This window comes from Miscanthus floridulus, unplaced genomic scaffold, assembly GCF_019320115.1.
Source record: "Miscanthus floridulus cultivar M001 unplaced genomic scaffold, ASM1932011v1 os_1023_1, whole genome shotgun sequence".
Lineage (NCBI taxonomy): Eukaryota > Viridiplantae > Streptophyta > Magnoliopsida > Poales > Poaceae > Miscanthus > Miscanthus floridulus.
This window is the reverse complement of record NW_027097476.1, coordinates 79,862-95,468: the sequence shown is the minus strand read 5'-3', so window position 1 is coordinate 95,468 and position 15,607 is coordinate 79,862. Positions and strand designations below refer to the sequence as shown.

The 15,607-nt window shown below is 38.5% G+C and overlaps 1 protein-coding gene across 1 annotated transcript; it reads right to left on the bottom strand.

The window, feature by feature from the left end:
- Positions 1-381: 381 nt before the first annotated feature.
- On the bottom strand, positions 382-1,956 carry LOC136533638 (CASP-like protein 2A1). The gene is made up of 2 exons (XM_066526184.1): positions 1,514-1,956; positions 382-864 (listed from the first exon to the last, which is right to left on the bottom strand). The coding sequence occupies exons 1-2, from the start codon at positions 1,859-1,861 to the stop codon at positions 586-588; spliced, it is 627 nt and encodes a 208-aa protein (XP_066382281.1). The 5' UTR covers positions 1,862-1,956; the 3' UTR covers positions 382-585.
- Between the last annotated feature and the right edge of the window lie 13,651 nt (positions 1,957-15,607).

Below are 15,607 nucleotides of genomic sequence, written 5' to 3'. Positions count from 1 at the left end.
CTAATTAATCCAGCATTAGCACATGTTACTGTAGCACCACATTATCAAATCATAGACTAATTAGATTTAAAAGATTCGTCTCGTAAATTAGTCGCAAACTGTGCAATTAGTTGTGTAATTAGTTTATATTTAATACTGCACGTATGTGTCAAATATAAAGGAACCAAACACCCCCTCATACGGCACAAATTGAAGGCCCACCAACAGGAGCAGGAGTTGAAGCTGCAACAATTTTGCTATAATTTCATACCCAGACGATTTCTCGTTTGTTTGTTACAAACATTCGTCAGATTGTTGTCCACAGAAAGATGTTGCCATAACGACATGCACAGAAACTACGCCTGTAGTATTAGGATCAATCCATCCAGCACACACAAGAACGATGCAAGCTATATATAATATATTACCCAGTCAAGCACAATTTAGCAGCAGCAGCACTGTACTAAGCATATGTAGCAGCAAACAACTACTATGAACGATGTATATATATAATATATAAGCCCTTATTACTTGATCGCCTACACGTAATAGAGATTTGCAACCACGTCTTCCTCCAGAGCTTCCATGGATGGATGGCCGGCGGCTTCAGCGTGGGTATGCGGCAATCTCGACGCCCTTGCTGCCGAGCGCCGAAGACGGAGGCGCCTCGTAGGCGCTGAAGAGGCGGTACGAGGAGATGAGGGAGAGGAGGATGAAACAGAGCACGGTGCCGAAGGTGATGGCGACAGAGGTGCGCGCCTGACGGCAGAAGCTGCCGAAAACGCCACACGCCTCGCTCCACGTCACGTCCTTGTCGCCGTTGTAGGCGAGGTACAGCAGCTCCGCCGCCGCCGCACCTGCCGCTAGGATCAGGTACGTGAACACCTGCAGGATAAACATGCCATGGATCAATCTCATTCTCTCACCAGTATTATGGTCATCGAGTCCTCTTTTGCAGGGGTCTCAAAGCAAGCACAGGATCTGACAGCATTCACTGCTGAAATTATGAAATTAACAGCAGGCATGAAGGACTGAATCAAGTGTGCAGTTATTTGCGTAATGGATGCTTCTTGAAACACTGAGGCACGAAAAAATGGATGTAAAGAGAAATCAAACAAATCCAAAGCTGATTTCTGTCTGATGTGTTAATTTGTTTGTTCAGGCACGAGTTTCGCACGAGTTCTGTAGAAGGAACAGATCCTCTAAAATCCCCTCGCACGATGCACCTCTTTCCAGAGTCCAAGAGAGCGGAAACTACAGCCGAATGTAACACATAATCTTGATGGAAGGAGAGCACCAACATCATCAAAGTAATCAGTCTTGATTATTGCAGGAGTAAGTCACGACAACAAGAATATACCAAGAACGTGAAGAATAAATTTTTGTACCATTATATTACTCATAAAATTCGTCACGTGATGTTGGCAGAAAAAGAACAAGAAAAAAGACATTCTTTGAAGCATTCTCAACATGCTACTACAACCGTGAGAAAATTGAAGTGTGAGTAGAGTAGAGACGGAAGGCAAGAACGGACCTGGTCGAGGAGGAAGACGACCCAGGAGCGCGACACGGTGGCGGGCCTCGGCACGGCCGTGTAGAACGCGGACACCAGCGAGTAGGCGGCGCAGAGGCCGTTGGCGTAGACGAGGTACTTGAAGCCCCCCAGGTCGGAGTAGGCGACGGTGCCGTACTCGTTGCTCTGCTGGTCACGGAGCATGACGGTCATGGCGGCCACGCACAGCCCCAGCGGGGCCGCGCGCAGGAGAGTCTCAAAGGGCCGCACCCGCGCCGCCGCCGCCTCCCCCGCCGGCGCTGCGTCCGGCGCCCCGGCTCCTCCGACTCCGCCCACGACCGCCGCCTTCTCCTCCGCCATCTTGGACATCTTTGTATCTCTTCTGCCTTTTCTCTCTACTAGGAAGAAGACGAGTGCAGACAGGGGCGCGGTTCAGTTCTCTCTCTACTAGCAGAATGGGAGGGGAGATAGTGTAGTGCATTTAAGGAGGGAAGAGTAGGGGAGATGGTTGCAGCGCAGTGAGGGGCTTGAATGCGGGGAGTTAATGTCGCGCGCGGTTGGCAGGGCCGTATGGGGGCGATGGATGGATGGATTCCGTTGATCCCTATGCGACTGGTGGCACGGCGCCCGGCCACGCCGTGCGTGCGTCGCGTTCTTGCTGCCTTGCACGCCGCGCCTACCCGTCGGCATTGGCCGCGGCCGCGTATGCCGCATGCGCCCGACGTGCGCGGCTGGGCTGTGCCGCGTGATCGCCTGGCGGCCTGGGTCTGCTGGGGCCGGTCTGCCGCCTGTTCGGTGGCATGTTCGTGGCTGGTTGATAAAAAAGTACTAACTGATATGTTTAAGAGAAAAATATTATTTTGGTTGGATATTTATAATCGTTTACGATAAGCCATAGTCAAATAAACAGGCCGGCCATTCTAAACTTGTGCTCGTTGCATGCGGTCACTAATTCGCTTCCTTTATAATCCGTTTTTTTCAGTTTATTTTTTTAGTTTAAACAGTATTTTTCTCTCGTAACAAATCAATCGAAATCGTATTTTAGTTTTTTTTTTTCAACGAAACGAACGGACCCTTAATACTTATATTTATCAAGTGATGCTTCCGTTTGAACTTTGGTCGACATCTCACCGTCTGCATCCATCTGCGGGTGTGTTTGGTACCAATTAAAATGGGATTCTAAGTCAAATCAATTGAGAATCACACCCAAACGACTTCGATTTTTTCTCAATTATTTCCATCGCAGCGGTGGTAACAATCTGCATTTCAACTGGAAAGTTTCCTCCACCGCGGGCAGATTTCCATCCCCTACCCTCCGTCCATTCGCCATCCTTGCTCCTGCACCAGGTTTGACATGAATCAGAAAAGCCGGAGGCGGCGGCGACGAGCCCAGTACGGAGCACGGGAGGTAGCGGTGGTAGCTCACGCTGGAGATCCGTCTGGCTATGTCGGAGGGCTCCCTTGTCCACCCTCGCGCTGGGGTTCGGTTGGAGTTTACAGCGAGGGAGGCGTGCCCTCTCGCCAGAGATCTCGCGGGCTTGGTCCGAGGCTCCCTCGGCTGCCCTCGCCCTTGCGCCGGAGATCCGCTGGCTCGGTCGAAGGCTTCCTCGGTCACCTTGCGCTGGGGCGGCGTGGAGGCAGTCCATCCTTGCGCTGACATCTCGCGGGCTTGAGACTCCCTCGGAGAGACGGGAGTTTGGATAGGGCCATTGAGGAAGGACATATAAGTCTTTTTACGCTATCTATGTACCATAATATTCAATATTGTCAAACACCCTTGAATTTTTTTGTACCAGAGATTTTTTAGACCGCAACTTATAAAAGAATCATGATTGAATTTTAATCGATTATAATATAAGCTGTCCAAACACGCTACACTTGGCCACTGCATGCCGACTGGGTCACTGGGATGTATACCACCTGTACGTATGCGCCGATGAGTATTGGTTATTCCAAATTTCCACTGATCAAACTAGTATACGTAATTGATTCTACATTATTCGTGACTCGGTTTTGCTAGTTATTCTTACCTCCATCAACCTTGGATGTCTGGGCTTATTTTCGTTTGACAAAGCCAAATGTGGTACCTAAAATTAATTAAAATGTTGACATATTTCATGAATGAGAATTTGTGTTAGTCATTTTCAAAAATGGTTTCAGAAGATGTAAAAATTTGCAGGAAATGGTGAAATAAATTAACAATGTAAAAATATACATTTCAAGACTTTTTGTACGAAGTAATATGATTATACTCATATTCTGTATGTTCTAAAATATAAGTGTACCAGTATATGAATGAACTAAATTACTTTCATTATATACTCCCTCCGTTTTTATTTACATAACGTATCAGTTTTGTCCTAAATCCAAAATTTGTATCTTTGACCATTAATTTCAAAAAAATATAGGTTCATAACATAAGATTTATAATTTTAGATTTACTAAGAGAATTGTTTCGACATTAGTACAGAAAAGATTTTTAGAGGCGGTTAAAATCGGTTTTCAGAGACGTTTTGAAAAACACCACCGATTGTAAAAATAAGTGATTTTCAGAGGCGGTTAAGTCGACCATCCCTAAAAATAACCTTCAAATTTTCAGATTTTTTAAAAAGTCATTTAGAGTCTAATAAAATAAGAAAAACACATTTTTATTGTAGCCCCAAGAGCTAAAGACCGGCCACATCTCACAAGATTTATTTTTCACTTGTCTTGAATAAGTGCAGACACCAGGATTCAAACCCACAACCTTTTCCTCGCGTGTTTCATCCCTACCACCACACCACATAATCACTTGTGACTAGTTATACGATGCTGTCTATTTTGTACTCATATGTACGATTCTTGTAATTAATATTTCAACTCATAAACAATCTTAAATGAGAAAACTTTCAACTATAAACTTTTAGATGTCATCGAGCACTATAACTTTTATATAGTATATTTCTCCATCCAAGATCATTTAAAAAATTCAAAAATTTGAAATTTAGATTCTAAGACTTAATTTATATATTTGGAACCCAAAATGATCTCAAACAAAAATTTTATCAAGTATAAAGTTTTAGATCTCATTGAGCTCTACAATTTTGATATAAATTTTGTCTTCATCTAACTTCATTTAGAAAATATTTGAATTTATTTGTGCTGCAGCTATTCTTAAGGATCAACCATCCTTGAAAATTGATTTTTAGGGACCGTGGAATTAATAAAACCGCCTCTAAAAATCACTTATTTTCAGAGACGGTTGACATAAATAACCATCCTTGAAAATAGTATTTTCAGAGGCGGTTCTCTTAGTGGAACTGCCCCTAAAAACGGATACATTTTTTAGAGGCGGATTTCTTAATGGAATCGTCCCTGAAAATAAATTTTTCATCGAGGGTCATAGAGCTACAATGCTCCCGACAAGGTTAGAGGCAGTGTGCTAGTTTAACCGTCTCTGGTAGAAAAGGAAGACGTCCCTAAAAATCTTTTATGTAATAGTGTGATAATATATATAATTTATATGTTGTGAAACTATTATGGTTTTTTAAAAATCAATGGTAAAAGATAGTAATATTTGACTCAAGACAAAGCTAACGTGGCATGTAAAATATAATAGAGGGGGTACATAATGAAATATAACATAATAATCATATGTTATTATGTATGTATTTCTTTAAACTTGAAGAAAAATAGAAAAAAGTTGATTTATGATAAAAATGGAAGTGAAAACTACCTATATATCTATATCTATACCTAATAATAAATGGGCAAAATTTTAGGTTATTTTTTTCATCCATCCATTTTTTCGTCAACCTCCCCCTAACTACTGGTAGTCGAGAGTTTCTTCCACTTAGACTTATATGACCCTAGATAGTTAGGACAAATAGACTCTCAGAGCTTGAATAAACTGAACAGGAATAGGAATTCTAATTCAAATAGAAAAATAAATTAGACAATTTTTTTGAGTCTGTCTAGCCAACAACCATGTGTTTCAACAAAAGGTAGCACATGGTTGTTTGCTAGCTACAAAACACATAATTTATAACAGACGAAAAACCATATATTTTAGCACAAGCTAGCACATGGTTTTTGGTTGCTTGCATAACACATGATTTCCAAGAGAGAAGAAACCAAGTGTTTTAGCACAAGGTAGCACATATTTTTAAAGAAGGCCCACTTAGAGAAAATATGTTATAATTTCTGTGCAACCAAGGTTGACCCATTAACTAAAATGACAAAATGGCTCATTTAACAACAGCAAGCAGCCCATAAGAGAAGTCAAAAACCATGAATACATAGGAATATAACTAAAATTATAAATTAGCCTATTTAACATTAGCAGCCCATAACAAAAGCCCAAAACCATGAATACATAGGAATATAAAGACTTGAGAGAGAAGCCAACCAGAAATGGATCTGTATGGGGGAAGCCTCTGCTCTGCTCACATAGAGCAGGGGAAAGGGGAAGACATCAGATTACAAAGAAGAATAGAAAATTTTAAGAAGAAGAACTAGAAGACTGATTCATACCTCATTAGCAAAGGTTAGTATCCCAATCTTTTGAATCTACTTTCTGAAAAAGCAATAAAAACAATAGCAACTCAGATCAAAGACTAGGAGAGTGTAGATCCATGGAAAAGACATCACGCAGATCTAGAACACACTAGCCATGTTGCTTCTGGTAGATCTCTTCAAATAACACATTGAAAGACCTAAATCTGATAGCACCACAGGAAGAAACTAAAAACATGACAATACTTCACAACTTGTACAAGAAAGCAATCCTCAAATAATTATAGTATCAGACTGACCTCTCCTTCACAGTCGCTCTTGAAGCTCCACTACTATTGCCACAATCACTTCCTACCTGACCACTACCACCTGATGAAGTCAAACCTTGACTAGAGAGGCATTGCAACACCTGTAACATCAGACCAAATAAATATAAGGTTATCTACATGGATAGTATCTACATATACTAGTTTCATTTTCTAGGTGATATTATCACATTGCATGTACAAATAGACTAAGTGGTGCTGCAAGCAATGTTGACTTGTTGAGAATAATCCTATTCCTAAACATTGCCTACTCAGCCAGGAACAAGTATTAAAAAACAACGCTAACACGAAAATATTATCACATTTTTCTAGGCCAATTTTCTAAAAGTAATTCTGCAGCCACATCAACAAGCCACTCTAAATCCTTTCCCTGTTCATCAGAGAACTACTAGCTAGCTAGCTCTAGTTGCATAAGAGATGGAAAATTGCAACTAAGGTACTGGTGCACACCTTAAAACCAAACAAGCAACTCCTTAGAAAAATCGAAGATGCAGAGCAGTAGCTTTTAGAACTTAGGGCCAAACTGAAAACAGCAGCCAAGCTGTTGCTGGGACTGCTGTGCTGTTCCTGCACAAGACAAGCATAGCCACACCACTCAGCAATCCTCAACTAATCCTCAACTAAAATTACAAATATATCTCTTATGTATTTGCTATATTACTATTGTAATTAAATTACAGAACAAAAATAAGGAAATTACACATTTGATATAGTGCAATTTGTACTTGCTGCTAATGCAATTATACTGTACATGTATACAATTTAAAGATCTGGCTCATGCAACTTGTACACGCAAAGCAGGGCAAAGGGGCAGAGATCAAATCAAAGAGGAACCACAAACCTTAATAGCCAAGGTTAGTATACCGATCATTTGAATCCAATCTCCTTGTGTGTGTTAGATGCATGGAATATGTAATGATGAGAAACCTTCTAACTATCAAAACATGAAATCTGGATGTTATAACAGAACATGAATCTAGAAAGAAGAACAAGGCAGCAGGAAATGTCAGAGGCACAATATTAGATTCAGAATTATGAGGAAATGATTTACCAAGAAGAAAGCAACAATGATGTAAAATTACTCCTAATTCAAAACAGTTGACACAAATAATAAATAAATGAGAACTAATGGCTTCTTCATTTTCTTGCAGGTTTCAATTGCTTCCCTTATGCAACTAATACAAGCACCAGTCGAGTTTGATCAACTACTTGATGTGAGAAACACAATTCAATGATGCAATGAAAAGCTTTGTAAGTACTTAGCTGCTTGCTTTTTATGAAGCAAAATAATATGTATGTCACAACAAGTAGATGTGATGATTATCCAACATCAGTGAAGTCACAAGAAGTAATTAAGCAAGTGCAGTCAGCTCCTTACCAAATATTTGCTGGCATAAATTGTTCTAGTGACCTTTCAAATACCTACAGATACAAAAAGGTGAGAAAAATCATTGCTTAGAATAAAAAAATGCCAACATAAGAAGGTTGTTTTTCGACTAGAATATATTTCAATACAGGTAGGCTACACTTAACTTATGATGGAACAGATCAGGAACTCTTAGGAAGATAATCAGACTAACTAGAATACACAGGTAAAATTTATAATACCAATACACAACAATTACAATTCAGACATATGTAAATTACACACATATGTGCAATGTAATTTCAATATAACAGTACTTTAATTTCAATGCTTCATTATAAACTGAGCAGCAACATAAGAGAAGCAAGGATCATTAACAAAGATGATACATGAAAATGATAGGAATGAGGTAAAACTATATTATATAAGCTTGTCAAACTAGTTGTGTTATATTATAAATGGTAACCATTCTCATTATCAAACAAATAAAACAGAATATGAGACTTGAAGATCTGGATGCAATCTTTGGACCACAAACTGACTGGTCAATATTAGAGTCAAGGCTGTCATATGAGGTACATACAGACAGCTGAGCCAATTTGATTACATTTATAAGCAATACAAATATGTACTGGCATAAAAGTAAAACTTATCTTTGCAAAAATAGGATGGAGAAATGGCAATCGTTGCTCATGATGATGGAGCAATGACAAAGCATAGCTAATGATGATAGATCTGAAATTCAACAATACCATTGGCAAACTGATCTATTCAATAACATGGACATTGATGAGGTACATAAAAATGATCTCTTCAACTATTTCAGTCCACACTAAAAAAATTGTATTATAAATCACATTACTCAGAAACTGAGACTGCTGCTAATATATTTACAGGTGCAGCATGAAAATCAAGATGACCAACCAATAATGGGAGAAAAATGACTTGAGGATCATAGCAGTAGAACAAACAAGTTCAGATAATACATCAACAGTAACGGATGATAATGAACATGTAAATGGTAGCCAAGAACTGACGAAGCAAGGAGATTGAAGAATTCATAAAAAAATGAGCAGGTTGCAGCCTCTGAAGGCAACAATGCACCAATCAACAAACAAGTGCACCCCAAGCTATCGATGGAATTTAAGAGTAGGGATGATGCTCACCATTTCTTCAACTTCTATGCGTTCCTAGCCAGATTTCAAGTTGCCATAACACATACGACAAGAACTCAAAGTTAGAAGAGAAATAATGAGGTAGTCAAAGTGACAATGAGATGCACTCGTCAAGGAAAGAAAAGGAACCAAAGTGTTTAGAGCAAGAAGAAGCTGAAGTAGACAAGGATGTTGGAAAGAAACCGGTAAGGAGAAGGAAAATAATGTTCAGCAGAAGTTAGATTGTCCTTATGTTATGATGGTGAAACAAGAAGGAGGTGTATGGAAGGTTAAAACTCTTGATTTGGAGCATAATCATGAGCTATGCCCTGGAGACAGGGATCAGCTATTTTCTGGTCACAAGTATATGACAGAAATGGAAAAAGGACTTATCAAGGCTCTGAACGATAACAATATCCTGACTAGGAAGATGGTTTCTATTCTATTGTATCTTAGAGGGGGGCTTATAGCTGTACCGATGAAAAAGAAAGATATCTACAACCACAGGACAAGGCTAAATAGAGAAGTTAAAGGATTAGATATGACACAAGTACTGGATTATTTTAGAAAGAAACAAACTGAGGATCCGTCTTTCTTTTACAAGTTTGATTTAGATGAGGACAAGAGAGTGAGAAACTTGTTCTAGACATACTGTTCTTCTATGAAATATTATGCATATTATGGAGAATGTGTAAGTTTTGACACGACATATATGACCAACGATACAACTTACCTTTTGCACCATTTGTTGGAATCACAGGACATGGGCAAAGTTTCCTTTTCGGATGTGCTTTCCTGCATGATGAGACAGTGGACACTTTTAAGTGGGTATTTCAAACTTTCCTTGAAGCAATGAGAGGAAAACACCCTCAAATGATCATCACAGACCAAGACATGGCCATGAAATCAGCAATAGAGCAAGTCTTCATAAACACAAAGCACAGAAATTGCTTGTTCCACATAAAGACCAAATGCTACAATAAGAATGTCAAGGTCTTTGCAACCAACGAAGGACTATATGAAGACTTCGAAGATATAGTGAACAATAGTCTAACAGTGGAAGAATTTGAGCGACTTTGGAAGAGAATGATTGAGGAAAGAAACCTTCACGGGAATCACTACTTTTCCAAAATGTGGGAAATGAGAAAAAGCTTTATCCCGGTCTATTGCAAAAATGACTTCTTTCCTTTCGTATAGACCACATCCAGGAGTGAGGCAACAAATGCGAGGTTCAAAGACAATGTAGGGCCAACCTATAATATCATCAGCTTTCTAAAAGAGTACAATTGGATTGTTGATACCATAAATCAAGCAGAAAGGCTAGAGGACAGCTATAGCAAGCAGAAAAGGCCAAAGGAATTTATATTTGGCTATAGAATAGAGCAGCAGGCACAACAGCTATACAACAGAAACATATTCAAAAAGTTCCAGCTACAACTGAAGGCAACATCAAGGCTGAACTACAGGGAAATTGAAGATGGGAAAATATTTGAGGTGTGGCAAAAAAGTAACCAGATTCAGGAGGTTCATAGGTTCAAGAAATATACAGTAAACACTGACCTAACAGAAGGCGAAGAAGAATTTACTTATATATGTGCAAAATTCAGCAAAGATGGGATACTCTGCTCTCATATCCTAAAATAGTCATTGAAAAGGAAATCAACACAATTCTAGACAAATACTTCTTAGACAGGTGGAGAAAAAAGGATATGAAGGTACATGTTGAAAGACAAGAAGAAGAAACAGTTGCAACAAGCTCATTGCTGAGATTCAACTATTATCCAGGAGATCAACAATACTAAATTCAAAAGGATCAAAAAATGAGAAAGCCATGGAATACCTTATGGCAGAATTTGACAAGATGGAAATCAATTAGGTAGAATGCTATCTGCTCAGCAAACAGGTGAAGCACAAAATGACCAACAAGGAAATGAACAAGGAGAAACTATAGTAGCACAAGCTGGAGATCCACATACTGAAATAGATGATCCAGAAAGAATTCAGAGAAAGGGAAGGCCACCTAAACCTGTTAGAATGAAGACACATATAGAAGAAATAAAGAAGAAACTGGTGGCAGCAAAAAAAGAAGAAAAAGAAGAAACAAATGACACAGACAGTGCAGGTATAAATTTCAGGACATATAAATAGAATTTAAGTACATACAAATAGAATTTGAATCCAAATACAAAAATTCTTATTTATGTGAACTAATAATGTTTTGTAGGCTTCCCAGTGAAGCCAAAAAGAAAGAAGAGGAAGAAAACATCAAAATGGTAGCACAGATCCCAAAGCCACAACACACTAAGGACACAGTGATCAAAGACATGCAGCAATTCATGGTGATCAGCAGATAGAAGCAAAATTTAAGTAGCCAATATATTTATGTAATTTAAGTAATGAGTAGGATGTTACAAACATTAAATTAAATTATGCCTGATCTAACATTACATATGCTAAGAACTACAATTGCAGTGCCTAATATATGCAATTTACATTATTAGTGATTGCAATTGTGTAACCGAATTTTATATTTGTCTTGTTTTCATCAGCACAGGTAATAATAGTAATAGAGCAATTTCAACTTCTGTAGATAGCTAATACTACCAGTTTCCTCTCACTTACCTACCCCACCATACAGACTTATAGAATATAAAACATGCCAGTGATCTAGGACCAGGACAGTAGTGGCCTAACTAACACACAAGAGAATATTTCAAGGTAGGAGGAGCTGACTTTGTGGGGTCTGTGTTGACACAAATCATAAATAACAGATTTCATGATGCGTTAGCACAAATCACAAGAGACAATTTTTTTCTATGGAAGGACAAGGATAAAAAAGAGGTGTGTGTTGACACAAATCATAATTAATAGATTTCAAGATGTGTTATCACAAATCATAAGAGACAATATTTTCTATGGAAGGACAAGGACAAAAAATAGGTGTGTGTTGGCACAAATCACAACTAACAACTCAACAACCACAGAAAGACAAGTGAAAGTATCCAAACAGCTATACCACTAGAAATCATGCACATGGTTGAGCTGCCAGCACCAGAAAGGAACGAGCACTGGCGAGCAATGCCACCAGAATGAGCTAATTGCCATCTATGAGACCCCTCACAGCATGTATGGCAAGATCCGACAAGTTCCCACCTGCAGAGATTCCAACTATGCTCAGTCATCTTAGAAAAACTAGATGCACCTCCTTCCAACATTAGCTTGGAAAATACAGTAACAAGTAAATGGGAAAAAATTACATTTCAACCAGGTTTTGGATGAATCACATCCCAGATGGCTTTCAAGAGATAACTCTATTTTATCCAAATTAGTTGCGACAACAAATGTGATGACAGCCAAAACAATCAAGTGCCTACAAAAGGTTAATTTAGATTCACTTCACTGAAAATATAGATAAAGATTGGAAGTCCAAACATAAAATGCAGAGTGCTAAACTCAAATGAACCATCAAATGATCAACAACTAAAAATCAATGAAACCCCAAAAGAATAAAACAAACAATTGCATAGGATCAGCAAAGCTGATAACTAAATATCACCACCTACAAAAAACAACATAGGCACTCCTAGGAATTTGTTAAAGAAAAAACAAAAGCATAGTTTTCCTCTACTCATCAGACCAAGCACCAAGAAAACAACAACAAAATCAAAAAGATGGCATGAGCAGTCATACACCACGAGGGAAAAATAGCAGGAAAAACTAGCGAAACATGAACACAAAAAGGCTAAAACAAACATCTAATATCAGACATGCTACAAACTTGAGAAAAATCATCTACTCTTACACATTCAGAATTAAATGACATTAAATTATCAGAAAAACAATTTTCTCAAATCAACCTTGGGAAAATATAGAAAATGACAACACTCTAAAAATAGTGATACCTACAATCCCTACATATCAAAAGGCACTCAGATGGAATGCCATCCAAACAAACAAAAGTGAAGTCATGCAACACACACATCCAATGCCTCAACGATAGCAACAGAGCAGTCCACACATTGAAGATGTTAGCAACAACACACACTGAAGAAAAACACAACTCATATAACCTGCAGGGAATGAACAAAATCCTCACACTTGCAAGCAATCATCACATATAAAATGCAAAATAAATAGACCATCACAGCTATGAAAATTACATCTAAAAAAAGTCAACTCCACCTTCTAATGCTCCCTCAAAAAATCAAGTAATCACCACATCAATAACTGAATCAAGCAATATACGTCAAAACATCAATATACATCCTAGAAACAACCTAAAGAACATACCTGAACAAAAATCTATACACCAATTGGCCTTGAGTATCTCAACTAGTGACCACCCAGCAGCAGTAACAACTTTCAACTACTGCATCAGCAGCAAAAAGCAACTTCAAGAAAAGAATAGGTGCAACATACATAGCCAAAGTTCTCGCCTTGATTGCCTAATCGAAATGATTTCAAGAAAGAATAGGATACCTCTTCATCCTTGCTGATAGGTGTAAGAGCAATTATCACTGCATGTCCATCCTTGTCCCGCAGTGGTATTCCAACAGCTCAGATCTACATTGCTGACGGCAAAATGACATGACAAATGAACTGGTCCACTCAGACAAAAATGCACGCACTCACCTCATCTCTCTTAAATGCTTTAGTATTTGGACAACATGAGTGGTTCATGCAGCTCTACAAAAAGGAAAAGAGCATCATTCCTGCCCGTGAGAAATCACTAGGGACAATAACTTATACTGATAAGCAAACATAGGCAAAAAAATAATGTCAAAGAAACTTATAGACGTTGAGCAAGTCTGTTGACTACTGAAAAGGATACAAGGTGCACACTCAGGATGAAATATTGCATCCTTGAGATGCTGTAGTGACTACAAAGCATAGAGCTTAACTAGACCTTGGTCATAAAACATAGAAAATATATAAGATTCTATGATGCCATTGTTCCTGAACTCCAGTCTCAATCTACTTGTGAGTCACCTTATGTGGATTCAGTTCAATTAGTAATAATGCTCCCTTTAGCATGCCCAGGCCAAGGAATAATAAAATTATCTAATCATGAACTACAACAACAATCAGTGATTCACTAAAAGCACCCAGGGATTGGCGAACAACTTGACACCCATGAGAGGTGACAAAGTCACTACAATAATAAAAACACATAGATTAAGTCATACAAAAGACCAGCTACACAATAAATTGCTCGAAATCATGATAACCATCCTCAGAGTCTGAGAATGCAAATGAAAGTCAACTAATAAATGACAAATTCTACTTGAAGCAGAGCAACTTATATATTGTTTATTCCACCACAACGAATAGGAAAACATCTTGGGTGGTTCAACTAGAGCTTTTAATTATAGCATGGCTCACATGGACATGGAAGAGAACTAAAAAAACCCACACCCAAACACACATACAAAGAAAAAGACACACACACAAAGAGAGAGAGAGAGTGCAGCTACCAAACATAGCAAACTCAAAAGGCAAAATGCAACTAAACTAAATAAACAATCACACCTTAAAATCACACTTACACTAACAAAGAGAGAGAGAACAAATACTCCTACTCCTACAGTCACAGACAGACAGGAGAACAAATAATCTCAAGGGCCTCAGGAGGCATGGTAGCAGAGAAAAGAGACTCCAACCTAAAACTTGGCTAGGGAAAGTGGGAAGATATCATACATCTGCATTTCACCAAAGCATAAAATCAATAAGACTAAGGCACAAAGACATAAACACACAGAAAGAGATACACAGACAAAAAGAAAGATTATCCCTAAAAACAGAACTACATATGCTAAGAACTACAATTGTAGTGCCCAATATCTACAATTTACATTATTGGTGATTGCAATTGTGTAACTAAATTTTATATTTGTCTTGTTTTCATTAGCAGCAGGTAATAATAGTAAGAGACCACTTTCAACTTCAATAGATAGCTAATACTACCAGTTTCCTCCCACTTACCTACCCCACCATACAGACTTACAGAATATAAAACATGCTAGCGATCTAGGACCTGGATAGTAGTGGCCTAACCAACACATGAGAGAATATTTCAAGGTAGGAGGAGCTAACTTTGTGGGGTCTGTATTGACACAAATCACAAATAATAGATTTCATGATGTGTTAGCACAAATCACAAGAGATAATTTTTTTCTATGGAAGGACAAGGATAAAAAAAGAGGTGTGTGTTTACACAAATCACAACAAACAACTCAACAACCATAGAAAGACAAGTGCAAGTATCCTAACAACTTCACAGTTGTTGTCCTAGTGCAACAACTTCACAGTTCAAAGTATCCTAACTTGCAAAACCTTACCTAAAGAAATCAATGATTGCAACAACCATAGAAAGACAAAACATAAATGGCAGGAGCACAACACTAGGTGGTATTCATATTTAGAATTCAAGGTGAGTGGTGCATGGATGGGCAGGTATGTAAAAGAGGACCGAGAGCCTCAAAACAGGTCAAGATTATGGGAGGTTACCATAGACTCAAGAGAATGAACTGAAGCAAGTAGTTAAATCTAGCAAATTTAGGTTTTGAACACACAGATTCATGGCAGCCACTATGTTTATCTTAACTTCCTAAGAGAAAATCTATGATGATAATTAGTTAGATCACCTACTCTGATAGATAAGAGTCGAGAATAGCAATGAGCCTCGTTCTGAAGCTTGGTGGCAGACCAGATTTTACAGCTGCATCTAGCTCCAACCAATCCTGCAGAGCAGAATAATTCCCATTCAGCCAATCAA

Bases quoted from the DNA above. Each gene is read 5' to 3' on its own strand.
- LOC136533638 (XM_066526184.1), bottom strand. From the start codon at position 1,861: ATGTCCAAGATGGCGGAGGAGAAGGCGGCGGTCGTGGGCGGAGTCGGA. The intron at 865-1,513 runs GTCCGTTCTTGC...TTTATCCTGCAG, and splicing joins TCGTCTTCCTCCTCGACCAG to GTGTTCACGTACCTGATCCT.